Here is a 27,889-nt window from a genome sequence, read left to right on the forward strand (position 1 = left end):
GCTCCCACTTGAGGTCCCGGGAGATGATGGTGCCAAGGAAGCGGAAGGAGTCCACAGCAGTGACTTTGGAGTCACAAAAGATAATGGGGGAGGGTGGGGCTGAGCTCTTTCTAAAATCCACGACCATCTCCACTGTCTTCAGAGCGTTGAGCTCCAGACTGTTCTGGCTGCACCAGGTCACCAGATGGTCGATCTCCCATCTGTAGGCGGACTCATCTCCACCAGAGATGAGCCCAATGAGGGTGGTGTCGTCCGCAAACTTCAGGAGCTTGACGGACTGGTGACTGGAGGTGCAGCTGTTGGTGTACAGGGAGAAGAGAAGTGGGGAAAGAATGCAGCCTTGAGGGGATCCGGTGCTGATGGTCCTGGAATCAGAGACGTGTTTCCCCAGCTTCACTGCTGCTTCCTGTCCGTCAGGAAGTCAGTGATCCACCTACAGGTGGAGTCAGGCACGGTCAGCTGAGAGAGCTTGTCCTGCAGCAGGGCCGGTATGATGGTGTTGAAAGCAGAGCTGAAATCCACAAACAGGATCCTAGCATAGGTTCCAGGGGAGTCCAGGTGCTGGAGGGTGTAGTGAAGGGCCAGGGGGTCCAGGAGTGGGTCTGTGATGGATTTTAGGTGGGACAACACAAGACGTTCAAAGGACTTCATAACCACAGAGGTCAGGGCGACGGGTCTGTAGTCGTTTAGTGCTGTGGACCTTGGTTTTTTCGGGACAGGGATGATGGTGGAGGCTTTGAAGCAGGCTGGCACATGGCATGTCTCCAGTGAGGTGTTAAAAATGTCTGTGAACACCGGAGACAGCTGATCAGCACAGTGCTTCAGGCTGGATGGAGATACACAGTCCGGCCCAGCTGCTTTGCGGGGGTTCTGCCTCCTGAATAGCCTGTTGACTTCCCCCTCTGAGATGGAGAGAGGGGGGGAGGGGGTTGAGCTGGTCAACTCTGAGGAGGGGGGGGGGGGGGGGGAGTGGTTGAAGCTGAGCGGAGGAGTCAAGGGGGATGGTGTCCGATTGACTCAAAGCGACAGTAGAACTGGTTCAGCTCATTTGCCAGGCGAGAGTCATTTATGGAATGGGGGACTTTGGGTTTATAGTTTGTGATCTGTCTGGAGGGGGTCCAGACAGAAGTGGCGTCGTTTGCTGAGAACTGGTTCTTTAGTCTCTCTGAGTACAGCCGTTTAGCTTCTCCCACCTCCTTGCTAAACCTGTACTTTAACGCCCTGCACCCGGCCCTGTCACCACTCCTGAATGCCTCCTTTTCCAACCTTAGCTGTCTGAGTTTAGCTGTAAACCAGGGTTTGTCATTGTTATAACTCACTCTGGTGCGTGTTGGTATACAGCTGTCTTCACAGAAACTGATGTAGGACGTCACAGACTCTGTAAACTCGTCCAGATTGTTGGTAGCAGTCCTGAAAACATCCCAGTCAGTGCAGTCCAAAAACGCCTGAAGATCCTCTACAGCTTCACTGGTCCATTTCTTTGATGTCCTCACTATAGGTTTACAGAGTTTTAATTTTTTCCTGTAAGCAGGAATCAGATGGACCATCACGTGATCAGAGTGGCCCAGTGGAGCGCGAGTGACGGCGTGATAGGCACAGCTGACTGTGGTGTAGCAGTGATCCAAAGTGTTTCCCTCTCTGGTTGGACACTTTATAAACTGCCTGTATTTGGGGAGTTCTTGGCTGAGATTTCCCCTGTTAAAGTCACCGAGAACAATAATAAGGGAGTCTGGGTTTGTCTGTTCCACACAGAGTATCTGGTCAGCAAGCATGCGCTGTGCGTCCTGCACGTTGGCCTGGGGCGGAATGTAAACACCAACCAGAGTGAATTAAGCAAACTCACGGGTGGAGTAAAATGGTTTACAGTTAATGATAAAAAATTCTAGATCAGGAGAACAGAGCTGGTGAATCACTGTCACGTCGGTACACCAGTCATTGCTCATGTTAAAACAGACACCTCCACCTTTTGTTTTGCCGGAGGGTTCTTTGTCGCGGTCCGCTCTGTACAGTTGGAAGCCAGCCAGCTGCAGCGCGGAGTCCGGTATCAGTTCACACAGCCACGTCTCCGTGAAGCTCAGAACAGAAGATGAATAAAAGTCTCTGTTTTTCCCCACCAGAAGCTGAAGTTCGTCCAGTTTGTTGCACAGTGAGCGCACGTTGGAGAGAAATATTGCCGGTAGCGATGTGCGGAGTCCCCGCAGGCGAAGACGCACGACTCTTTTTCCTCTCCTGCGGCACTTCACAGCACGAACAACAGCGAGAGAGCCCATCGCCAAAAAGTCCAATAATTCCGCTGATGACACGAGGAAAGTGGGAACTAAGTCCGCTGGAGTTGTTCCCCTGATGTTCATGAGCTCTTCTCTAGTGAAAGAGCACCGAGAATCACAGCCGAAAACTAAATTAACACATAAAAACAAAACAAAGCGCACCTAACACCGAGGCTGCTATACTCAGCACCATCATGTTGGAATGAATGGAATGTTACTATGGAATGTTAGTTGGAATGTTACTATGTCGTGGCCACGACAAATCTAGGTGAACCGAACATGTCCCTTCCTGGTCACTGTATTAATTTTTAACCTTTGTAAGGGCAATTTTTATAACTACCTTGCATCTGTGTTGTTTTTGTCAAATATTTAAATTTAATAAATGAATCCAATCAATCAGAATACTAGTCTTTTACCTATTTAATTTTGATAAACATCAACAAAAGCCATCTTTACATTGCCAAGGTGGCACAGAAGCTGCATATGACATACTGACTTGATCAAAGGTGGCATAAATGTATTTACACAACAATTGCATAATATGAGGTAAATATATTTTTAAATAGCCTACATAAAGTATAAAAATCAGGGATAAGCAACTTCTGACCTGAACGGCCACTTTTCTGCATAGTTTAGCTCCAACCCTGATAAAAACTAGTGATCCTTTCTAGTGATCCTGAAGACATTGAGACAGAGAGAGAGAGAGATATAAATATATATATATATATTAGGGATGGGTCGGTATGAAAATTTCATATCACGATTATAGTGACCAAAATTATCGCGATTATCAATATTACGGTTTTGTTGAAACCAGATGGAAGTGTTAAAAAAGAACTGATGCTCACATTGAAAACATTTCAACAAGTTTTATATTTAAGAATCAACAAACAACAAATAAAACAAACAGCTGTACAAAATGGATTTAACAGGAAAGAATAGAGAAATTAATCTCTATTCAATATGTCCCCTTAATTATGTGGTAAAAGAAAATCGGTGTAATAAGTGTACAATGAATATACATTTATCTCTTAAATGTCACTCTTAATAGTCTTGTTTGAACTTGTTCGTTCGTCTTTGGCTCAAAGCCACTTGCTGCAAACTTTTCTTCGCGGAAGCTTCAAGTTTATTTCAAGTGAGTGAGATAAAATATTTCAACTCAAAACAACATTTTGTGCCCAAATATTTCCCAGACGTAGTTTTAGTATTGAGATCAAAGTTAACTTGCCTTGCGTTCGCTACAACAGTGTGTGATGGTCAAGACGACTCGGCAGATTTGAAGTGTTTAACGTTACCCCATCGCAGCAAATTTTTTTGTGCATGTCCAGTGACCATCCTTGATTAAGTCTCCCTCAGGATTTTTGTAAATGCCAAAATATGACCACACCTCAGTTGTGGTCCTCTTAAAAGGCCGAAAAATCTCCCGTGCACGGTCACCGCCTTCCGCCATTCCTTCTCGAATAAAAAAACAAAAAAACAACAACATTGCGCACCTGCGTCAGACTGTTGCTGGCTGGACAGGATTTATAGTGAGTTATTAAAATCGCGATAATCAAACACGGTTTTAATGATAATTGAATTGTAAACGATAATACTAACCGTCAGTACATTTTATCGTGGTTTATAGTGAAGCCGGTAATCGTCCCATCCCTAATATATATATATATATATATATAGAGAGAGAGAGAGCGAGAGAGAGAGAGAGAGAGAGAGAGAGAGAGAGAGAGAGAGATAGATATAAAGATATAGATATACAGACATAGATGTATACTGTGGATATATATAGATAGAGAGATAGAGCCAACTTAAGTGACTTAATTTTCTCAAGTGATTATGATAACAAGCAGTTTTAACAACTAAGACACCCACCTGCTACAAGATCACCAAACCCAATAGTTGTCAAAGTGACAAAAGAAAAATACAAGCCCTCGATATAGGTCCAGCCTTCTTGAGACATGAATACAAATGGAGGAATCAGCAAATGGACCAGCACACCCCATAACAGAAAGACAGCTGTGCAGGTGAACTGTGTTTTCCGCTTTGAGAAGCAAAAAAAAAAGAGAACAACCTTATAACACAAAAATAGATTTTCTAAATGCAGTTAGAAGTTCTCATAGCTATTTTTGTTATAGTTATATTTATTATAGTGATAATCATTTTTGCAATACAATGAATATGTGTGTTTGCTCTTTACCAATGTTACTCCTTTCTTAGTAAGATATTGCCCGAGGTGTTTAGCTCTTCCACCAAAAAACTTTCCAAGTTCACTGATCCAGGTGAAACACAGCGGCACTCCAAAAAGACCATACAATATACAGAAAACCCTCCCTGTAGGCGTTTTTGGCGCAATATTTCCATAACCTGCAGAAAAAAATTTTTTTTTGGTGAAAATGGATTGCAGTTTATAGTAAATGCCATTCATCTCATTTTTGATGTTCAATTTACACAGTCTTAACACATGTTCTATCTTTGGCTAACAAGTATTTCTCTGAGTATTAAGCAAACAAAAGCACTGTACTGTGCCCTTGTTTGTAAGGAAAGAGGGATATGCCTGAATGGCTCTGAATTATGGCAAATAATAATAATAACTTATCATTACAAATTATTTGTGTGTTAATGACTGTAGCATAAATAAATTCACCCGCATTTTGTTTCTTTTTTTTGTCTAAAAATAAAAATCTGTTTCCTTTGATTATTTTCCAAGATACTGCTTAAATGGACCAGATCCTTACCTATAGTTGTGATAACTGTAGCTGCAAAGATGACGGCATTGGGCCAGTTCCAGTTATTGAAGGCTTTGTCTCCTGTGATGGTGACGCCTTGTCCTGCAGCATCAGACACCACCTATTTAAAAATCAAACAAACTGATGAAAATAGCCTCACATTTAATTTGAACACAGTATGACATCAAGAGAGGTTATTTTCTAGAGAAGCATGTGGATATGTTGTGTCTGAGACCAGAGCTTATATCCTCTCAGGCAAATTATATTATCAGCAGCCCCCTCAGAATGCTGATGAGCCTGTCATCTGTAGGACATGAGTGGGCCATACCTCAAATATAAGTTTCTCGACGATGGATCTGAGCTCACATCATGCAAAGATATCAGAGGTATAGTGAACGAGGCATAATACATCCCTTAATCACAGATCAATTACTCTGTTGAGTGCAATTATTATATATAAAAATGCTCACTTAAACAAGACTCTCTCTCTCTCTCTCTGCGCATGCGTGAGCGTCTGTTGAGCGAGCGAGTGGGAAGCGTGGTGAGTGTGTGGACTATTTTCTCTTTTTTTGGCCGCTGTGTCAAAAATAGGTTTTCTATTTTTCTATCTTTTATCTTTCTACTTGTGGTATACGGGTTTGGTAGGGTTAAGATAGTGGTTTGTTGTCTGTCTGCCAGTTTTTATAACTGGCCGGATGACTTCGAGTGCGAGGACGCTAGATTTCCTCACACGGCGTCATGCGGTGAAGTTAAGTTTGAACGCTAGTGTGGAGGAGTGCAGTTTGGCTATAGGAGAGGTGGTTGGCTGCGAAAATGTTCTGTCAGCATCGAGAATGAACAACGCAGTTGTTGTTTTTTTGAAAACCGTTGAATTAGCAAACTTGTTGGTTGAAAGTGGTGTTGTCATTGACAATGTTTTTGTTCCAGTGTTACCACTGTCTACTCCGTCCAAAAAAGTGACTCTATCAAACGTGCCGACATATATAAAAAACGAGGTGTTGGTGAAATTTTTGGAGAGGCATGGCAGATTGGTTTCCCCAATAAAAATTATTCAGATTGGTTGTAAATCGACGTTGCTGAAACACGTAGTATCTTTTAGACGTTTTGTTTACATGGTATTAAAGGACAACAAGGAGGAATTAGATTTGACGTTTAATTTTAATCATGACGACTTCAACTATGTAGTTTATGCTACGACTAATAGCATGAAATGCCTTAGTTGTGGTGAAATAGGACGAGAAATCAAGGAAAAAAGTTTCACCAGTCTCGGTTGAAAGGGTTGGTGAAGAGGAGGGGACAGTACAAATTGTTAGGAGTGAGGTGCCTACAACAGTGGTAGTTGATGAGGACACTGGACAAAAACTTGTAGATGTAAATTCAACAGATTCATCAGGTGATGCTGCAGCTTTGAAGGAAAAGGGGAAGGAGCAAGTGGCAGTGGGAGTTATAGGAGAAGCCTCTGTCCCTGATGAAAGGCATCAGTTAACTGATGTTTTAGATATGCAGGGTTCGGTAATTAATCAAGACATGGAGGTGGAAGGCGAGGATCCTTACTCTGAGAAGGAACAAGATGATTGTGTTTTCAAAACACCGCAAAAGAGAAGAATGAAACAGAGCCACTACAATAATTAAAAAAAAAACTGGGAAATAGCCAAACTGATACTGAAAGTGTCACTGACCTTTCAGAATGTAGTGTTACTTTTGATCAGACAAAAGATGAGTGTTCAGAACAGTCTTACAGTGGGGATGATGTTAAGCTCTTTTTGAGAGTAGCAAAGAATGCAAGAAATGTGCACATTTCAGAGTACTTTCCTGATCTTGAGCAATTTGTAGAAAAAGCTAAGAGTTTTAGGAGTGAAGGTCTTTTTTCTGATCAAGAGGTTTACAGACTGAAAAAAATTCTCACAAAAGTAAATTTTCAATTGGGAATTAATGCTGAATAGTTCTAAAATCCCACTTATGAGATGAGGCTTGTTTGTGTCTTGATTATCATTTTCTTTAATGAAAGAGTTTCATTTTGTTTCCCTTAATTTAAATGAGGCACGAGAAGGGAAGAAAAGGTTTGAATTATATGAGTTAATGAAAATAAAGAAAATAGACATTCTGTTTGCACAAGAAACTCATAGTGATGTTTCCAATGAAGAAGATTGGGCAAGAGAATTTGATGGGTTAACCATTTGTAGTCATAATTCATCTCTAAGTGGCGGGGTTGCTATTTTATTTTCTCAAAATTCCACTCCAATTTCTTATGAAGTAGAAGAAGTTGTAAAAGGCAAGTTTTTAAAAATAAGGGCTCAATTTGACAATGCTTTTTATTAATTCGGTTGTATCTATGCTCCCACCAATGCAGTTGAAAGAATGGGCTTTCTGAATACATTATGTAAAGCATTAAGTGATTGTAATACTGAGGATTTGTTCTTAATTGGAGGAGATTTTAATTGCACTGAATTTGCCTCAGATAGAAATCATGTTGAGCCTCATATGGCTTCTCGAAAAAGGCTAATTCAGCTTATAGAAACGCATGATCTTGTTGACGTTTGGCGGAATTTTCACAATATACATGGGTTCATTCTTGTAATAATAGGTTGTCTTTAGCAAGATTGGACAGATTTTATGGTTTTGGTCATCAACTCACTCTTTTTAGAGATTGTTCTATCATTCCAGTTAGTTTTTCGGATCACAGTTTAGTACAGTGTTTTTTAACTTTAGGATCCATAAAACCAAAGAGTGCAATGTGGCACTTTAATAACAGTCTTTTAATTGATATGGAATTTAGAGATATCTTTAAGTCTTTTTGGAATGATTTTAGAACCACTAAATCTGATTTCCATTCTTTGCAGCAGTGGTGGGATTTTGGAAAAACGCAAATCAAGCAATTGAGTCAACAGTTTGCTTGCAACATCACTAAAGAAATAAATATTTCAATGGTAAATCTAGAAAATGATATAAAAAAACTACAAGAATCTATTGGAACTGAACAAAATCAAGAGCTTATTGAAATTTTAAATCGAAAAAGCAAAGAATTGGCAGGAATTCTAGACCTGAAAGAACAAGGGGCTCTGATCAGATCCCGGTTTAAGAATATAGAGTGGATGGATGTATATTCCAAATTTTTTTTTTATCTGGAAAGAAAAAATGGCCAAAAAAGATGTATACATGCTTTGCGTTCTAAGGTTGGTGCACTCTTGTCGAATCATACAGAAATTCGGAAGAGAGCGGTAGAATTTTATGAAGAACTATATAGCAGTGAACTTATACACAGGTCAAACACTAATGTGTTTATTGAGGATCTTCCTCAGGTGACTGAAGAGGCGAACGCCGGTCTCTGTAGAGAGATAACGTTAGAAGAGCTGAGGAAAGCTCTTCAAGGCATGGAATGCGGCAGAGCACCAGGAATAGATGGCCTATCTGTAGACTTTTATAAGTCTTTTTGGCCTGAGATTGGTGCGGATCTGCTTGCAGTCATCAACGAAAGTCTAAACAGTGGAAGGTTACCACTGAGCTGCCGTAGAGCAGTGCTGACTTTATTGCCCAAGAAGGGAGACCTGAGTGAAATAAAAAACTGGAGGCCTGTGCCATTGTTGTGTAATGATTATAAAATTCTGTCCAAGGCATTAGCAAATAGATTGAGTGGGGTTTTGGAAGAAGTCATTCACACTGATCAGACCTATTGTGTGCCAGGAAGGCAAATTTTCGATAATATTTCTTTTGTCAGAGACATGTTTGATATCAGTAAGCTCTTCGATGTGGATTTTGGCTTGATTTCAATAGATCAAGAGAAAGCGTTCGACAGAATTGAACATAGTTATTTATGGGAGGTTTTAGAGGCTTTTGGGTTTTATAACATATTTATTGATAAGTTAAAAGTTCTTTATTGTGATGTTGAAAGTTTGTTGAAGGTAAATGGTGACTTATGTGCCCCCTTTAGTGTTTTTAGAGGTATCAGACAAGGTTGTGCTCTTTCAGGTATGTTATATAGTTTAACAATTGAACCCCTTTTACGGAAGTTTAGAGCAGATTTAAAGGGTGTAACTATTCCAAATTGCGAAAAAGTATTTAAACTATCAGCTTATGCTGATGATATTGTCATTTTCATTAAAGAACACAGCGATGTGTCAAGGATAAAGATTTTAAGGGATTTTATGCTTGTTTCCTCCGCTAGAGTAAATTGGAATAAAAGTGAGGCTATCTTGGTTGGAAAGTGGACTCATGGACAACCCAGTCTCCCAGCGGGGTTAAAATGGAGTAGAGATGGGTTTAAATATTTAGTTGTATATTTGGGAGATGATGTAACTGTAAAGAAGAATTTTGAGGGGATAGAAGAGAAAATTGTGGGTCGTTTGAATAAATGGAAGTTTTTACTTTCTAATATGTCATATAGAGGGCGGGTGTTAATTATTAACAATTTGGCAGCCTCTACTCTTTGGCATTGGCTAGCATGTATTGACCCCCCAGCACTTCTTCTGAAAAAAATTCAATCTATTTTAGTTAATTTCTTTGGGGATAATTTACACTGGGTGCCACAAAGCGTTTTGTATCTGTCTAAAAATGAAGGGGGACAAGGTCTGATTCATCTACAGAGTCGAGTGGCCGCTTTTCGGCTAAAGTATGTACAAAGGTTTCTTGAAAGTTCTGAAAATGAGAATTGGAGTTTGGTTGCTTCCATTATTTTTAGGAATTTTGAAGGTCTGGGTCTTGACAAGCCTTTGTTGTGGACGAACCTTAAGAAGTTTTCTGTATCTAAGTTACCTATTTTTTATTGTAATTTATTCAAAGTATGGTCACTTTTTAAAGTATCGAGAAGTGAAATAACGGACTCTTTGTACTGGACTCTTCAAGAACCGTTGATTTGTGGATCAGGTTTGGATGTGTCAAACGAGGGATGTTTTCCTGGTTTGATGGACGTACTCATTAGATCTCACATCGTTACTCTTGGAAGCCTAGTTCGTATAACTGGACATGATTTATCTGACTCTAAAGCAATGGAAGAAAAGTTGAATATGAGGTCAACACGGGTAGTAACTCGGCTGCTGTCTAAATGGAAAGAAATCATTACCAAAGAAGAGTTAAAAATGTTAAAAGACTTTGAAGAAGGGTGTATTCAACCAAAGAATGATGATCCTTTTCCGAATTTGTCTTTGAGTCCTGATTTGGAAATGTGTCATGTTTTTTTTTTAAAGTGTAATAATTTAAGGTTGTTGGGAAAAGAAAAAGCATCTAGTAAAGCTATGTATGAGTGTTGTGTTAAAGCTTTCAATAAGAGGAGTCTTGATGGTAAAGTAGATGCACCATGGCGCAATGTCTTACATTTAAGTGAGAATATTAGACCTAAATGGGGGGCACTTTATAAGTCACCATTGCTTAAAAAAACAGGGGACTTGCAATGGAGAGTTTTGCATGGAACTATAGCTGTTAACGCATTTGTTTCAATGTTAAATCATGAAGTTAATCAAGAATGTCCTTTTTGTTCACAAAGAGAAACTGTGTTTCATACTTTTATGCATTGTATAAGATTAAAACCATTGATTATTTTTTTACAAGATCTATTTAAACAGTTTGATGAAGTCTTCTCAATGGAGATTTTTATTTGTGGTTTTAAGTATTCGAGAACACGATCTTATGAGTGTCAGTTGTTTAACTTTTTCTTGGGTCAAGCAAAAATGGCAATTTATGTAAGCAGAAAAAGTAAAATTGAAAAAGATTCTGATACTGATGTAATATTGCTCTTTTCAATGCTGCTGAAATCAAGAATCCAAATTGATTTCCATTATTACAATGCAACAAAGAATCTAATGTTGTAATGTTGTTTGAGCAAAAATGGTGTATAAAAGGTGTTCTTTGTAATATATTTAGTAATACTTTGATTTTTAACAGTATATTGTGAGTTTTTTTTATTCAGCTGTATATGTATTCTTGTGTGAATTAAAACCGAATTGTAATAAAATGTATTTTAAAAATCTCTCTCTCTCTCTCTCTCTCTCTCTCTCTCTCTCTCTCTCTCTCTCTCTCTCTCTCTCTCTCTCTCTCTCTCTCTCTCTCTCTCTCTCTCTCTCTCTCTCTCTCTCTCTCTCTCTCTCTCTCTCTCTCTCTCTCTCTCTCTCTCTCTCTCTCTCTCTCTCTCTCTCTCTCTCTCTCTCTCTCTCTCTCTCTCTCTCTCTCTCTCTCTCTCTCTCTCTCTCTCTCTCTCTCTCTCTCTCTCTCTCTCTCTCTCTCTCTCTCTCTCTCTCTCTCTCTCTCTCTCTCTCTCTCTCTCTCTCTCTCTCTCTCTCTCTCTCTCTCTCTCTCTCTCTCTCTCTCTCTCTCTCTCTCTCTCTCTCTCTCTCTCTCAAAATTAGAGAATAAACATTTACACAGCTTTGATCTGACAAGTTAGTAGGTTTGCTCGTTGCATGTCCTTGTTTGTTCTTAGCAATAACAATAAATGCTTCTGCTGCCACACAGATAGATATGATCCTCTAAAGCAATGTGTCAGAAAAATTCTTATTCACAATATTTCCAACAAGCCTGCTGTGTTTTTAAATGTGGGCAACATTTCTGGCAGTACCTCAAATCATGCAGTTAAGCACATTAACTTGCTTCCCAAAAGTGTCTAGAAAAGAATTAATCTCTTCCAACATTTACAGTGAAGGATCATTTTGTGAGAGCTCTTGAGTTCATTATATCAGCACTATACAGAAAATCTCCCTGTGAACACAAATCAATGTCATGTAGAGATGCGGTCTCATCTGACAATGCTACATACATGCCACTCTTTTCATTAAATACTTTGTTGCAGATCAACTCCAACTGCTCCTTTTCCACCACAACCCTTTCAATTAAAACCACCAGGTGGATTACCACTTAATAAGAGTGCATTCCACTGCATTCCAAACGCATCAAATTTTTCAACATCCAGTGTTTCATCAATAACTCAATGTTACCCACAGCAATATTCCTAAAGCCAGAAACTGTCATTGTTGTTTTCCCCTCATTATTTAATTTAATATTCACAGGTGCAGATACACAGACTTCTGACATTCTTACCTCAGGAGTAGGCACAAGTTTAGATGTAGCGCCAGTCTCTAATACTAAAAGCAATGCTTCAACTCTTTATGCAGACAAGCGTGCAGTTTATGACTAACATAAAATAACTCAAATAAGCATTCAAAACACTTCAAGCTACCGGTTGTTGCGTAGATCATGTAATGTTTTAAAGCCGGGTGAGAGATCACCCTGGTCACCCCAGAGAGATTACTTTGAAAGAACTAGCACTTTTTCCACTACAAGGCCACATTCAATCAACTAATAGACAAAATGCTGCGCTTTCAAAAAGACCTCGACAGTCTTGATCGTGTGAGAGGCAGATCAAATATTTCCATGGCTTATCACCTCCCCTGTCAAACAAGGACATTCTCCACTGTTATCAGCAGGTACACACCTAAAGCCACTGTGCAAGGACAATGTCTCTGCCTCCACACCCAACTCGCCTCACCAGCCAACAGAAACCAAAAATCAACACTTAAATCATGCAGGGTAAAGGTGAAATGGAAAACAAAAGTATACTTTGTTTCTACAGAAATATGTCATTGACACTGTATGTGTGGGCATTTGTATTGGAGAGTGTGAGAAAGTGCTTTCAATAGATAATAAAAGGTAATATAGTTGGAAAAACTTAGAATTAGCTTGCCAAATTTTTCACAGATTTTTTTGTAAATGATTTGCCTGGTCAGAGTCCTTGTGGGTTTAGGTTCTTTTCCTGTTGAAGGCTATAAGGACCTTTGAAATAAGGCCAAATTCACACAGGAACAGAATGAAGTCCTTTATATGATTATGTTCACATACATTACATAGTTCTGGCATGAAACTTTGAATGGTGCAGGCTGATAGGTCTTTCAGAAACCCCCCACCTTCCCCAGCTCCACCTGTATGGATCTGCTACGGGGTTAATTAATGTACAGCAGCAGCAGCATGTCTTACATGTTTCACAGCAATGTCTGTAAAGGTATTCGCATTAGCAAGTCTCGGTACTTGCTCTGCAGCAGCAGCATAGCAGATCTATTCCGCCAAGATCAAATACATTAACATTGTCATATCCATTACCATGCCAATCTCTAGTACCATACCAATCTCCCGAGAATTGTCATGACAGAAATACTGATTTTTACGGTAGTGACGACAACATTGTATAACCATACTCGTAAATTTTCAGGACCCACAACCGAATTCTTGGAAAAAAACACGCTGTGTGAACAGAACCAGACTGGACAATAGTTGTTTGTCACGTCATACAGTGCAAGAGAGCCGCTCTGCGCTGCACAATGGCGCTTCTACTGTGTGTTGTGGGTTTTTCCATGTGTGGTTTCGGTAACTTACAGCAATGGAGATATGAGCTCTGAAGGTTTTAGATCTAGTCATTGTTCTCCACGGGGGCTGTTCCCATCAGTTTTGCATTCTGCGCACGACTCAAGTGCAAGTACTCAAGTGCTCTCCATGGCTCCACCCAGATATAAAAGATGCTGTCGGTTAATAAATTTGTCGGACTCGTTTAGAGACTTGTCATGCCAAAAAAGATAAGACAGTATTCAAGACTGAAAGCTGCTGTTTGAGGATGGGATATTTTGGGGCTCACACCTGTAAATAAATTCTCCAAGTCTAAGAGATTGTATAAGAGACCATTCGGAGCAGGAAAAGACAGGAACTAAAACAGTGGGTTTCAGGCAGGGAGTAAAAAACAGGGAGTTCTATAGACCCCTTTTGCGCCGACGTCACAATTACGTCACGGCGTTAACTGGAGGCAAAACAAGGTGAAAACTGGAGGCGGCCAATACAAACCAGCACAGATTCGGCTACATAATAAGGATCTTAAATTATTATTATTTTTTATTAAATGTCATCTTGTTGTTTTTCTGGGTGCAAGAATCACCTACAGGATCCAATTTTAATTTTTTTACAAATTTGCATAATGTTTTGTAAATGATTGTGATTATTTGTGAATCTATGATTGTATACATTGTTGTGATTGATTGTGATAGACTTTTTGAAGAACCTGGTAAGAAAGAATAATCAAATACATAGTTAATTGATATAATTTTAATTCATAAAAAATATTTTTATTTCTAGAAAATATTCACATCACTAAAATTGCACTGTAATGTCACTTTACATTGTCGTCTTCTAGTCTTGGCGCTGGGCAGGACCGCGCAATGTAATGTTGCCACAAGACCATTCAACACATAGTTATAGGAATCTAAAGATTTAAATGCCCTCAGTTTGTCTTTACGCTCGGTTTCTCTATCAGGTAGGAGTAGAAGGCAGGCCACTCGACAGAGGTAACGTTAATCCTGTCAGATCGTTCATCCATTGACTGAGCATGTATGGGTCGGCCAATCTGGTTCCGTCCGTTAAAATTTACTTTTGCAAATAACAATCGCGCTCCTGGACAGTGAGTGACCTTGCACATTAAGATAAAATCTGATTTTCTCCCGTCATTGTTAAAAAACAAGCTAACAAAACTTGCAAACTAGCGTTAGTGAAGCGGACAGAGGGATCGTTCTGCCTCCACCTAAGCTCCGCTCACAAAAACATCATCATGTTTACCAACTGAAAAGGGTTCTATTCAGACGGGAATATGTTTCTAAACAATATTTGAATAAACATTTTTTTACTCTGTGATTTCATTTACCCATTAGGAGGGGACTAACATCTACATGTTTATTACAGAGGTGGGAATGTTTTTGGTAGCTCAGGCCAAGCAAGCCTGTCAAGCCAGACCTACATCAAGATGTTAGGTCTGGGAACTCCCAATTGGCATACCTCAATCCGAGGGGCGGGATAAACGGTTGTCTTTCAAATTCCCTCTGCACGCAATAGGACAGCGCTACAACCAACCAGAGCAACGAACGGCTGTGGCTGAGTGAGTCCCATGCGTTTTTCCAACAGCGGAGATGATATATTAAACTTTTGCCGTATCCGGTCGTCAAAACTCCGAACACATCTTCCTTTTTTAAGAATGACTTAAGTGGCGTTCTCTTAACTCCAAATCATCCAGAGTCGCGGCAAAAGCCGATTCGAAAGACCACTGTTCGCCAGCAGCATCTTCTTTGTTTTCAAGTGGCAGGGAATTCAAATCACCTATGGAAGTCACGCAGAATCGTCACAACTCTGCCGTCATTATGTTAAGCCCGCCCACCAACTCTATACACTATGTGATTGGCCTGACCAGAGTTTGTTTTTTCCAGCTCGAATGCCAACGGAGAGCTGTTAGACCACACTTTGTGGCAAAATAATATTTGCTGCCACTAGGGTGCGTCTAGATTTCTAGGCTTCAGGCATGTCACAGACATGGCAGATTCAGACAGGATTAAAATCATGATGTACTCCTGTGAAACCCAAATTTCTCTAACGTTCTCGAGGAAAAATAGTCCTCTCTCAAATAGGGCTTTTGAGAAAAAAAAGTTTTCTAATCTTTAATTTATGCAAATGTAATCTAGCAGACCCCAAAAGTAAAATAATGAACTTGTAAATGAGCATCTTAAAGTTAGACAAGCACATTGTTATTTTGGGCGACCAAGTCTAACTTTCACAATTTGTTGGCACTACTACAGCTATTGAGTTAAGAAAAAAAATATGTTTTGCAGCTGGTTGCCATTCTTTAAATTACCTCAACTTTTTGAATGTTTACAGTGTGAATATCCAGAACTAACAAGCAGAATTCTTGTTTCGTGGTTATGACTTGAAATGTATTTATAAAAATCTGTTACAATGCACTGTAAAACATTATATGATCAATAAGTTATGACAACATATGTTTTTACATTGATTTAACTCATCAAAATAAGTTAAGCAATTTTCAACTTTTTTAATATGTTATAAAGATTCTTGTTTTTTTAAGTCAGTTTAACGTAATGTTTTGTTACAGTGGTGAATACAAGATGTCTGTTGCACAGTCCTCCTTACCCATTACCTACCTGAAAACATTCCCACCTCATTTATTATTAAATGGTTATTGCCCATTTCAATGGTATCTCTTTCCGGTGAGCAGGGAAATTTGAATTACTATCTTGCGGGATACTGGCTCGGCTCAATCCTTTATTGTGGAAAGCGCACTAGATTTTTCAGAACAGTCATACAGCAGATCCAGCGGGTTAATCCGTGGCATTGAGCTTGGCTGTATCAAAGTTGCCTTGATTAGTTTACCTCAAATCTGATTTGTCACTAGAATTGTGAAGTTGGGAGTATGTTATCAGCTTCCCATATAACAGGGGTGTCAAACTCGTGGAGGGCCATAGCCTGCAGAGTTTAGCTTCAACCCTAATTAAACACACCTGATCTAGCTAATCAAGTCCTTCAGGCTTACTTGAAAACTACAGGTATGTGTTGAAGCAGGGTTGGAACTAAACTCTCAGATTAAAATGAAGACTCATAAAAAAAAAAAAGAAAAAAAAAAGTGTTTATCAAAGTTTTCAGGAAGGTGATTTGGTGCTTGTCTTCTACCAGGGTCACTGTTACAAGCAAAGTTTTCGGGTTCCTACACCATCAAGCAAAAATTGACACAGATTGTGTCATTAAATCATATTTTTGTCTCCTACAACAGGTTTACATGCATCAAAGGTAAAAAAAACATTTTCTCATAATATACATTTGCACATCACCAAATTTTCAATGATTCTCAAACGACTCATCAGATTAATTAATCTCTCTAAATCCCTCCTTTCCGCGAGCTACTCTGCTGATTGGCCAGACAGCTCAGTGTGTTGTGATTGGTCTACCGTGTTGAAAACAAAAACGCCCATTGCCATAATGTCAGCTCTGCTTGTCCTGAGGCTTCCTACACCGTAAACTAAACACAGTAACGAACAATGCCGTTGATTTTACCATATGAATCCGAGCGCGAGTCCGATGATGAAACATTGGAAGAACTAGTTATTCAACCCGAACCTTCATCTCAAGGACGACTCGAGCAGGATGTTTCTCAGTGATAAACTACTCATTTTGAGATACATTATGAGATGTTGCAACTGTAATTCCTCACCATCAGCATTAACAAGGGCATGTCCATCAACAAACCAATTATTTTACTTATTTACTGAGTATTTTTCTAATTTATTGCGGTGAACATGTGGAAACGCTCTCGGTTACTAACGTAACCTCGGTTCTCTCTAGATGAGGGAACGAGTGTTGCGTAAGCTAGCCTACACTACGGGAAAAACCCCTTTTCTCGAGAATACTGAAGCCAAAAATTATCCTTAATTTTGCATTCGTTTAAATCGCATTGCTGCACAGAGCAGACCTAGGCGAAGCACCTCGCGCACCTATTGGTTGCTCTGCGGCAACTGCTGCAGCCTATCGATGGACTGTTCGTGACGTAAGCAACAATGAGTGCGGCCTGGCTTATGTCTATATAAGCCAAGTCCAGATAGGATGCTCTTTGGTTTTTCACACTGAAGCAAAATCAGAACGTAGCACAAACACAGCAGGGTTACGCAACACTCGTTCCCTCATCTAGAGAGAACCGAGGTTATTTAAGTAACTGAGAGCATTCTCGTACTCTCGTGTTGCGTAAGCTAGCTTACGCCGTGCGTGCTGAAGTGTCCACACATGGCCCCAAGGGGTGTGTACCCGGGGGACCATATTTGTGAACCATACTAGCGAGTGATATTCAGACAGAGTAGTGGGCCTAAAATAAATCATAATCCTATAATTATAGGATTCAGTGCTTATCACGTAATCACAGACAGGATGGACCTGAGTCAGCCTGAACTGTATTGCAACTGACTGTTATTGTCTGTCTGTAAAGTATTGGACTGAGAACAGCTTAGCCTGCAGCGCAGGAACTTCCAGGTTGTAAAATCGTATACGTGTAGACGGAGAGGCCCAGCCTGCCGCCCTACAAATATCCTGGAGTGAAACCCCACTGCACCAGGCCCATGAAGAGGCCATGCCTCTGGTCGAATGGGCTCTGATGCTTAAGGGGCATTAAAGGCCCTTAGACCTATAAGCCAGCACGATAGCGTCAACTATCCATCTGGAAAGAGTGTTTCGAGGTGGCTAGCCCTTTGCTGGGGCCACCGAACAAAACGAAGAGCTGTTCTGACTGCCTGAACGCAGCAGACCGCTCGACATATATCCTCAATGCCCTGACCGGGCAGAGGAGATTAATGTAATTTTCGTCGTCAGACCCAGGTAGGGCTGACAGGTACATGACTTGCGTTCAGAGAATGGAGTGGAGAGCACTTTAGGGACATAGCCATGTCTTGGTTTGAGGACAACTTTAGAGTTGTTAGGCCCAAACTCCAAGTACGTCGCACTCACAGAGAGCGCGTGCAGGTCAACCACTCGCTTGACTGTAGCGAGAGCCATGAGGAAAACAGTTTTAAAAGATAGAACCCGCAAGTCTACTGACTGCAAGGGTTCGAAGGGACCGCTTTTCATAGCGTCCAGGACCGTGGAGAGGTCCCAGACCGGAACCATAGAGGGTCGCAGAGGGTTTAGTCTCCTTGCACCTCTAAGGAAACGGATAAGATCATTCCTTCCCAGTGACTGACCATGCAGGGGTTTCAAAAACGCAGCAATGTCCGCAATATACACTTTGAGCATGGAGGGGGACCTGCCTTCGTCCAAAAGCTCTTGTAGGAAGGAGAGGATCTCCGTAACCCTGCCACGTTGTGGGTCTAGGTTTCGGGCTGAGCACCAGCTAGAAAACACTGACCACTTAGAAGCATAGAGCCGTCTAGTAGGGGGTGCTCTAGCCTGTGTGATAGTATTAAGCACTTTTACTGGGAGATCAGCGGATACCCGTTGATGGCCCATACGTGCAGGGCCCATAATTTGGGGTACGGGTGCCAAATCGCACCCCTGGCCTGAGAGAGGAGATCCCTCCTCATCGGAACAGGCCATGGGTCCGTGCTCGCTAACTGCATCAGCTTTGGGAACCAAACTTGGTTCCGCCAGATCGGTGCCACGAGGAGCACAAAGCAATTGCCCTCCCTGATTCGCTTGATTACCTGAGGTAACAGCGCGACCGGCGGAAACGCATAGAGCGGGAGGCTGGGCCAGTCGTGGGCCAGCGCATCCCTGTTTTTCGAGAAAAATATTGGGCAGTGCGCGTTCTCTGATGACACGAAGAGATCGACTTTCGCTCTGCCGAACCGGTCCCATAGCAACTGAACGACTTGGAGGTGCAGGGACCATTACCCTGGGGGAACGTTGTCTCTGGACAGCATGTCCGGACCCACGTTTTGACAGCCCGGCACGTGTGCCGCCGTCAGTGAGTGCAGGTTGTACTGAGACCACACAAGGCGTTCTGCCAACGTGTGGAGGCTTCTTGATCTGAGACCGCCCTGGCGGTTTATGTATGACACTACTTCCATGTTGTCTATGCGGACTAGGACATTCTGGCCCTTTAAGAAGGGGAGAAAGTGCCCCAGCACGTTCTCGACCGCTTTCATCTCTAGACAATTTATGTGTAGGAGCCTTTCCTGGGCTGCCCACAGGCCGAAGACCGGCCTGCCCTCGTAGAGGGCGCCCCAACCTGAGTTGGAGGTGTCTGTCAAGATTACTTTGTGTCGAAACAGTTCCCAGATCCACGCCTGACTGGTACCAGTCTGTCACCTTCCAGGTTTCCAGTGCTGTCACACAGCTCTGGTTTACCTTGAGGCAAAAATGGCCCGAGGTCCATGCTCGACGCGGGACCCGCACTTTCAGCCAGCGCTGGAGGGGGCGCATATGAAGCAGACCCAGCCGAAGCCGAAGCCATAAGGCCCAGCATCCTCTGAAACCTCTTGAGAGGGAGAATACTGTCGACCTTGAAAAGGGCTATTGAGCGCTGTATCTGCAGCATGCACTGTGATGTCAGCCATTCTGTCATTGATACAGAGTCTAAGTCTGTTCCCAGAAAAGAGATAGTCTGTCTGGGAGACAGCAAACTCTCTGTCCAGTTGACCTGGAGACCCAAGGCTTGTAGATTTGCAAGCAGTACAGCCCTGTGCACTATCAGTTCTGCCTCTGACTGGGCTAAAATTAGCCAATCGTCCAGATAGTTTAATATTTGCATCCCCTGTAGTCTCAGGGGAGCGAGCGCCGCGTCCATGCACTTAATGAATGTGCGAGGTGCTAGAGACAGGCCGAACGGCAGGACGGTGTACTGATAGCTCTGGCCCCCGAAAGCGAATCGTAAGAAAGGCCTGTGATGGGGCGATATTTGAATCTGAAAATAGGCATCTTTCAGATCTACTGAAATAAACCAGCCCCCCTGCCGAACTTGCGCGAGGATTTGACTGGTCGTGAGCATTTTGAATGATCTCCGCCAGAGGGCTCTGTTCAGGCGTCTGAGATCTAGAATGGTGTTACCAATGGTTCGATGTGCTACTTTGTTTCTCACCGTAGTTTTGACCCTGGCCTGAAAGTGCGGGGGTCTGTAAGCGAACTGCAGCGAATAGCCTCGCTTTATGGTGTTCAGTACCCATTGAGACATGCCCGGGACCATTTCTCATGCTTTCAAGCTCAAAGCCAGGGGAAGAATGATATCTGGGCTCTAGCCGCTGGGTGTGTGTGACGCATAGCTGGTGTTTGCCTGTAAGCCCTCGCTCTGAGAAAGGCGCACGCTCTGAGAGGCGTAACTGAACGCAATCTGAGTGCATGTCAGTCACAGAGCGAGCTGTGCATGTGTAGGGGTGAACACTGGGTAGTGGGCACCACTTCTAAACTCTTATAACATCCACGGCGTGAGCCAGTCAGTGTGTCGTATGACAAATTGTTTGTGGGTAGGAGTGAATACTGTACAGTGGGCACATAACCTACGTTTATAACGTGTGGTGTGAGCCAAGTTTAATGGGGTGGGCCGTGAAAGAGTGTGTGACACTGAACGGGCCGTGCTTATGTGTAGGGGTGAACACTGGGAAGTGGGCACCTTTCCTAAACTCACATTCTCTGCGGCGCGAGCCGGGCACAGACAGAAAATGCTCTTTTTGAGATTTATGTGGGTAGCCGTGAAAACGGCTTTTGGATACAGGCGAGCGGGTCGAGTGACGGACTTGTTGACTGTAGAGTGTACTGCTCCAGCCGGCTCTGTTGAGGGGACTGGGAGAGCGAGACGTGGTTTCTTTGATGGTGGTCCGGCCGCGGCGGGACTCAGCCATCTTCGTCTTCCCTGAGTGGTCAGGAAGACTTTGAGGGCTCGGGCTTCAGCGCTATCTTAGGCCGTGGCCGAGCATGAGCGCTGCTGAGAGTCCCTCTGTGGTGGCGGAGGAGGCGGGAGCACTGTACTGCGGCTAGGCGGCTGCTTTTTAGAGCGACCTGCCGCGGAGCTGGAGCGCCTCAGAATGAAGTCTTCTGCACCTCCGAGAAACGTTCAGCGAAGCCCTTGACCGCCGGGCCGAAGGGGCTGGACGGAGAGACGGGCGTGTCAAGGAAAGTGGCTCGGTCGGACTCCATGTCGGCCAGAGTCAACCACAAGTGCCTCTCAGTCACGGTGAGAGCCGCCATGTTCCTCCCGATGGCCTGTGCAGCGGACTTGGGTGACTCGAAGAGCTAGGTCCGTCGCGCTTCTGAGATCTGTAAAGTTGTCAGGATTCGGGCCCGCCTCGTCCATAGCACGGAGAAGGTTGGCCTGGTAAATCTGGAGCACCGCCATCGAGTGAAGGGCCGACGCGGCCTGACTGGCGACCGATGAGAGCGGAAGTCCTTCAGGCTTTCGAGGGAAGAGTGGGCTTGGCCTGCCATCCAGCAGAGGGCGGGCACAAGTGTGTGGTTACAGCTTCCTCGACCGGAGGAATGGCGAGGTAGCCTTTATCCTTCGCGCCGTCAACAAATGAGAGCGTCGAAGAGATAGAAGACTGTAGCCTGGCAGAAAATGGCGCCTTCCAGCTTTTAGATAGCTCCTTGTGAAGCTCTGGCAGGAAAGGAGCGGGCCTCGTTCGAGGCGTCGAGCGGCGGCTGGGCAGGAAACAGCCATCCAGCCTGCTGGGTGCGGGCTTTTCGGGCAGCGACCAATCGAGGCCGAGGTCGTCCACGACCTTGGTGATGGTGAAGCAGTTCTTCGTCGACGCTGACCCGCACGCTGCTCGACTCTTGCACAGCGGGCGGGGTCGGGATTGGAGCCTGACCATCCTTCACTCAGCGACGCGGCAATAGAACAGCTGTCCTCATCCGCGTTTTCCCCCTCAGACTCGACAGCAGCAGACGGAGCCTGGGCGGCCGTGATCGAGGCAGGGGAACAGTGGATGGATTTACAGAACGAATTTGGGCAAAACCTTTAAAAGAAACAAAAGCAAATGCAATAATTAAATCCATCGAAGAGTTAATGATTGCCTGGGGCCGTCCTGAGAGTGTAAGAGTTGATATTGGTACATATTTTTTTGGAAGACAGTTTGATGATTTTCTAACTGGGAAACATATAATTTTAACAAAGGCCTTGAGATATGCTCCGGAAAGCAATGGTACTGCGGAAAGGGCGGTGGGCAGTCTCAAGAGCTGGATTAGCCAACTGCAATCATGACAAAAATGGGACCAACATATTGAAGAATTAATGTTTTATGTTAATCTTACAGAGATCAAACGAAAGACTGCATTAAAGGAAAAGCAACCAGAAGACTGTTGCCAAGTAGGAGACAACGTCTGGATCAGGTTGGACAATAAAAATACAAATAAACCATCTAAAGATTTGATTACTAAGAAATATAAAATAATTAAGATAATTGATAAACGTACAGTGGAATTAGCTGAAAATGGCTACTGGAATAAAAGGAATTTGGTATTTGGTATCATATATATGGAACCAAAATTGTGTAGAAAGGGGAAAATAATATATTACTAGTATATGCCCCTGTGACCACATTTCTGGAAAATGGAATTGTGGGACGAAGTATATGGCTACAGCTGGAATGACTTGGGGAAAAAGAAGATAAAAATAAACACTGGTTGGCTTTTTGGAGGAACTCAAAAGGTCAAACGTGGTAAGGCTTACGAATAGCAATAATGGAAAGAAAAAGTGAATTGCGAAAAAATGTAATTACTGAAAACGGGAGTGAGACTGATCAAATGGTAATACAATTCAGATTGTGGGATTTATTTGGAGGTATCGGAACTAATATTTTGAAGAGTATTACTGTGAAAAGTATGAAAGCTCAAAAGATTAAAGTACATGACAAGGAAACTCATAATGGAATGGGAATAAAATATAAAAATACCTGGTTAGGAGGTTATTATCCCTTGCCTATAGTTAGAATGCGATATGTAAATGATAGTAGAATAGTTTGGGCTATCCCTCCAGAAATTCCTGAATACCATAATAAAAAGACTGTGCCAACGCTGAAATACAAGATGACGGTTAATGTCAGTGGCATACTGGATGACCAAGAAGAGCTAACTGTTGAGTCTATGGACTGTTTATTATTTTGAAGGAAAAATAACATTTGTGTACGCAGGATGGGCTTATCTAAACACAACTATAGACAGTAAGCTTAGAAGATTGGATATTAATCAGGGAATTAATAGGATGCTGGCTTATGGAGTCACATCTTATAAACCCATATATATGGATAATAAAATGAATTATGATGAAGAAGATAAAGGTAAATGCATGCCCCCCTACCCATTATATTGGGCAGTAGCTAGACTACAATATGCCGAAACAAATTCAGGATACAGGCAATGGACTACACAGGACTGGAAACACTTAGGCGGTAAAGTATTTCAAGGATGGAAAATAGTTGGGAAGAAGGTTAAGAAGACTGTTGACACTATGGTTACGGTATTTCAAGGATGGAAAATAGTTGGGAAGAAGGTTAAGAAGACTGTTGACACTATGGTTACGGTACGGAAAAATATTGTTACCTCTACATTTAATGCAATACAGTGGATAATCGACAACTGGTATATTATATTACTAATTGGAGCTATTATAGGTATTTTGATTCTATTAGAAATTGCAGGCCTTGGAGGTCCATTAAGAGCTATATTGAAAGGCTTTTGTTGTGAATTTGTTCAGCTTATGCAGGTGTCTGGGCTTGGAAGTAATACTGATAAAGACAAACAAGCTCTTATTATGAAGCGGAATCATCGAGAGGCCTTGACTGAATCTAGAACCCCACTGTTCAGGGGGGTAGATGTAGTATACATCTCATATGGTTAGTTTGCACGTCTTATTCAGTCACCAGACATACTACAGTTGAGAAATATACAGGATAGACTACAATGGCTAGCAACGACAGCACTGCCTCAACCAACACTGAGACCTTTGCTGGGATCAGTGAAACCCTTTGGGAGATTCTGATAAATATTATTATTCCATTATTCTAATAATGGACTACTAAAAAAATAAAAAGGAACTTGCACCAACAAATAGAAAGAGGTTATTTGATGTAGTGCCTATACAATATGCCTGAGATGGAATTTGAAAATGATGATTTCATATTGTGAATGGTCCTAAAAGGGTTCGAGATTTATATATACAAATTTAATTCTAAAACCTGAATGTATTATTGTAACAGACAAAATACTTGTTTTTATAAACATATTTAAGATGTAACTTTGTGAATGTTAAGAATTTATGAAAAGGGAACACAATTTGGATATAATATATTTAATGTTCCTAGGAACTCAGGAGAGCTCCAGGGGGAGAACTTTTGACAAGACGATTTAATTACTGGGTTGTTATTGAAGACGACAAATGCATGAGACGCCGTCAGCCACTGATGGACCAAAGAGTGAACTTTGTAATGGGAGATTTATGTCAAGATTGTCATCTAAAGAGTGCATATATTTTGTGGTACAATGATGATGATTCAATTGAGTACAATGTCAGATCTTTTGAATTGATTACTGGATTAAGTACAGGTATTTTGGAACAAAGGAAAAATAACTTAAAGATTTTTGACAAAGACTTTAAAGACTGGTACAATGACTTGGATGCGCATAAAGCATGGAAGTCGGGGGACCAGATTTTTGTGCACTTCCTGCATAGTAAATATACACCTAAAGTTGTACGATTGGTAAAATGTGATGAGATATTTTTTGTTGTAGACAGAGAAATGTGGATTTTTTGGAGAAAGAGGATCGAGCTCAAACCAAGTCACCTTCACGCCCCAAGGATCCGAAGGACAGACATGCAACACGGGTTTCCAAGGTACTTCGCCTGGAAAACCAGATTCCTTTGCCTTGATTCTGCAAGCCTGGTCTGAACCAGGGGAGGAGCCGCACGTTCTTGTGTGAGGATCCTAGGGGGTGTTTGATTGGGATCTGCATGAGCATACTAATGGACGGTTTTCGAAATATATAGATTTGGTCAGTTTTTGTCTATGCTTAAGCAGAGCACAAAGACTTGGCCTGCAGGTGTTGCTGTGACAGGGACAATAATTCATAGAGTAGACTGAAACCAAGAAACACACGAGTTTGGGTTGAACACTTCATGGATGTGTTTCACACTAACATTCTGACAAATGATGGAACTGTGAATATCCTGCTTGCTAAATATCATACATTTAAAGACCTTGTTGTACCATATCTTAGTTTGAAACTGGAAGCTTCAGTCAGATTAATTGCAAGGAGTGGGTGTTAATGAAGATGATTATTTGCAATCACTCTGTCTTGATTAATGTCGGTTTTGTTTAGTAGTAATTTTATGTAACCCAAGTAGTAATGCTGCATGAAAATGTATTGGATATTATATGCAAAAAATAATACCAATTACTATGCATGTATACTTAACCTTATAAAAGTTGTAGATGTTTATATTAAGTAACTTAGAGTAGAGAGCATGTATGTATTAGATATGAATTGCTTTTAAGAAAAATGTAATGCTTTAGATAAGGTATATTTTACAGATGAAGAAACGGAGAACAAATAGGAAAAAGAGCCAAGAAGATAGTTTGGCAGACTACATCGGAAACACCTTAAAAGGGTGTTTTGGATGTGGAAGACTTGGCAGCTCTCCAGTTGATGACAACAGAAAAGAGTTTGACTTCGGCAGTGAACTGTTTGAGTATAAAAGACAGATGAGAAGACTGAACAGGCAGATACTGATTTAGCGGTATCTCTCGACGCCAGAAACCCAGCTGATTGTACCTTTGATTTAGACCTTGCTTTATATTGTAACTTTGCTATTAGTTTTGGTTTAACTTTTATTTTTGGAATATTAATAAATAACAATACTGGTAGACAATTTCTTGCAATTAGTATAATAGTTGTTAATAAACCTTGAGCAAGAACTAAACCACAGAGAAGTCTTCTGAACAAGTTGTAAGTACCATTTGAACGCTTATGATTTAGGTCAGATTTGACTTACTCTACCTAACCTGAGGATAATAAATAATAAGGTTAAAGGTGTAAGGTTAAAGCACACACCATAAAACAATACGCTAAGCCACCCCCATTTTGGTGGGCTATGACGCGTAAGGGCGCAAAGCGACCTCATTGGACGTGATGTCAGGCGCGAGGCTCAGTGGTAGGTTGCAGCAGTTGCCGCAGGGCAACCAATGAACACGCGATATGGCCTGCTCTAGGTCTGCTAGCTGCTGCACTGCTTTGACAATAAATACAAAATTAAGGATAATTTTTTGGCTTCAATATCTCGAGGAAAGATGACTTTACCCGTAGCGTAAGCTAGCTTACGCAATACTCGTTCCCTCTTCTAGAGAGAACCAAGGTTAGGTTAGTAACCGAGTATCGTTTCTTAGGAGACATTTTCGACAAGGACGCACAAATCGTCAGAACACCGGCTGTCGTTGAAACAATGGAGGACCCTCGTTGAACAGATCACCGAGGGTTGGGTCTATGCCAAAACCACAGTGTCAATCAAACCACGTCGGTGGGGGTTGCGCAATTCTACGTCACATTGCACCGAATCTTAGAACAGCTCGTTCTGAGACAGTGCTTATGATTTATTGAGATTGTAAAAAAAACACTGTGTGGATTTATCATTCTAGGGTGGTTTTGCTCACACACTGCCAACACACATTTATGTTCAAACACCATGTAAAAGTGAATTTTGCATAATAGGTGCCCTTTAAGGAAGGCAGTCCACACCTCTTTCAGAGCAGACTGACCAATGACATTCAGCAACTTTTCGTACAGGCATACAGGAATATATCGTACACTTTTCAGAATTACTCATATCCTAGATTCAATGCGAAGAATGTTTATGTATGTATGTGTGTGTGTGTATTGTCGTCTTCACCTGGAATTCTTTTTTGCCGGAAAGGGGGGTAGTTGAGGCGATAAAAATCTGTTTGAGGCTAGTTCATCCCCATTTATGGCTGTTTGTTTTAACTCGCGCAAGCCACAAAAGTGTCAATGGAAGCAATTAGATGCAGAAAGTCAATGGTTACAAGCTTTCCTGAAACTTACAATGGGTAAGTCATGCGAGACAGTCAGATACGCTACAGCAGTAACGGTAACGGTGTTTTTAAAGGGCCCCTATTATGGATTTTTGAAAATGACCTTTCATGTAGTGTTTAAGAGTCGACTCTGAGTCAATTAAATGAATCGTTTTTCAAACGAGTCATAAGCGTCAAGACGAAACATTAGTATTATTGCCCGCCCACATATTGCACACGCAGACACCAGGGAAAACAGCTGATTCCTGTACTGGACAGCATCATGTCGAGAAGACGGCGCTGTGCTTTATAATGTGAAGGTAAAGCCAGTTATTTTTTCACTGCCAAAGGACGAGCATGTGAAGAATCAGTGGTTAAAATTCATATTTACCATGATATCACAGCAGTATAATCCTAAACTTTTGCTGTGTTCCCTTTATTTTACTGACGACTGCTTCTCAAATCTCGGAGTTCAATGCAGGATTCACAAACCACTTGCTCTTGAAAGATGGTGTTCAAAAAACTTAGTTTTGAGTTTTATATTGTGTACGTCTCCTGCTAACTGGTTAACTCACATTATTAGGCCTACTGTATTACTGAAATACTTCTG

At 41.8% G+C, this 27,889-nt stretch overlaps 1 protein-coding gene across 1 annotated transcript in view; it reads right to left on the reverse strand.

Annotated features, from left to right (window-relative positions):
* LOC143746701 (potassium channel subfamily K member 5-like) overlaps window positions 1-27,889 on the reverse strand; it is a 66,183-nt gene that overhangs the window by 19,769 nt on the left and 18,525 nt on the right. Inside the window, exons 2-4 of the mRNA XM_077238696.1 lie at window positions 5,000-5,111; window positions 4,462-4,628; window positions 4,137-4,305 (exon numbers count right to left, since the gene is read on the reverse strand). Of these exons, the coding sequence (XP_077094811.1) occupies window positions 4,137-4,305; window positions 4,462-4,628; window positions 5,000-5,111 (448 nt within the window). The remainder of the gene's footprint in view (window positions 1-4,136; window positions 4,306-4,461; window positions 4,629-4,999; window positions 5,112-27,889) is intronic.

This window comes from Siphateles boraxobius, unplaced genomic scaffold (genome assembly GCF_051911475.1).
Source record: "Siphateles boraxobius isolate OS27281-9 unplaced genomic scaffold, OSU_SipBor_1 22, whole genome shotgun sequence".
NCBI lineage: Eukaryota > Metazoa > Chordata > Actinopteri > Cypriniformes > Leuciscidae > Siphateles > Siphateles boraxobius.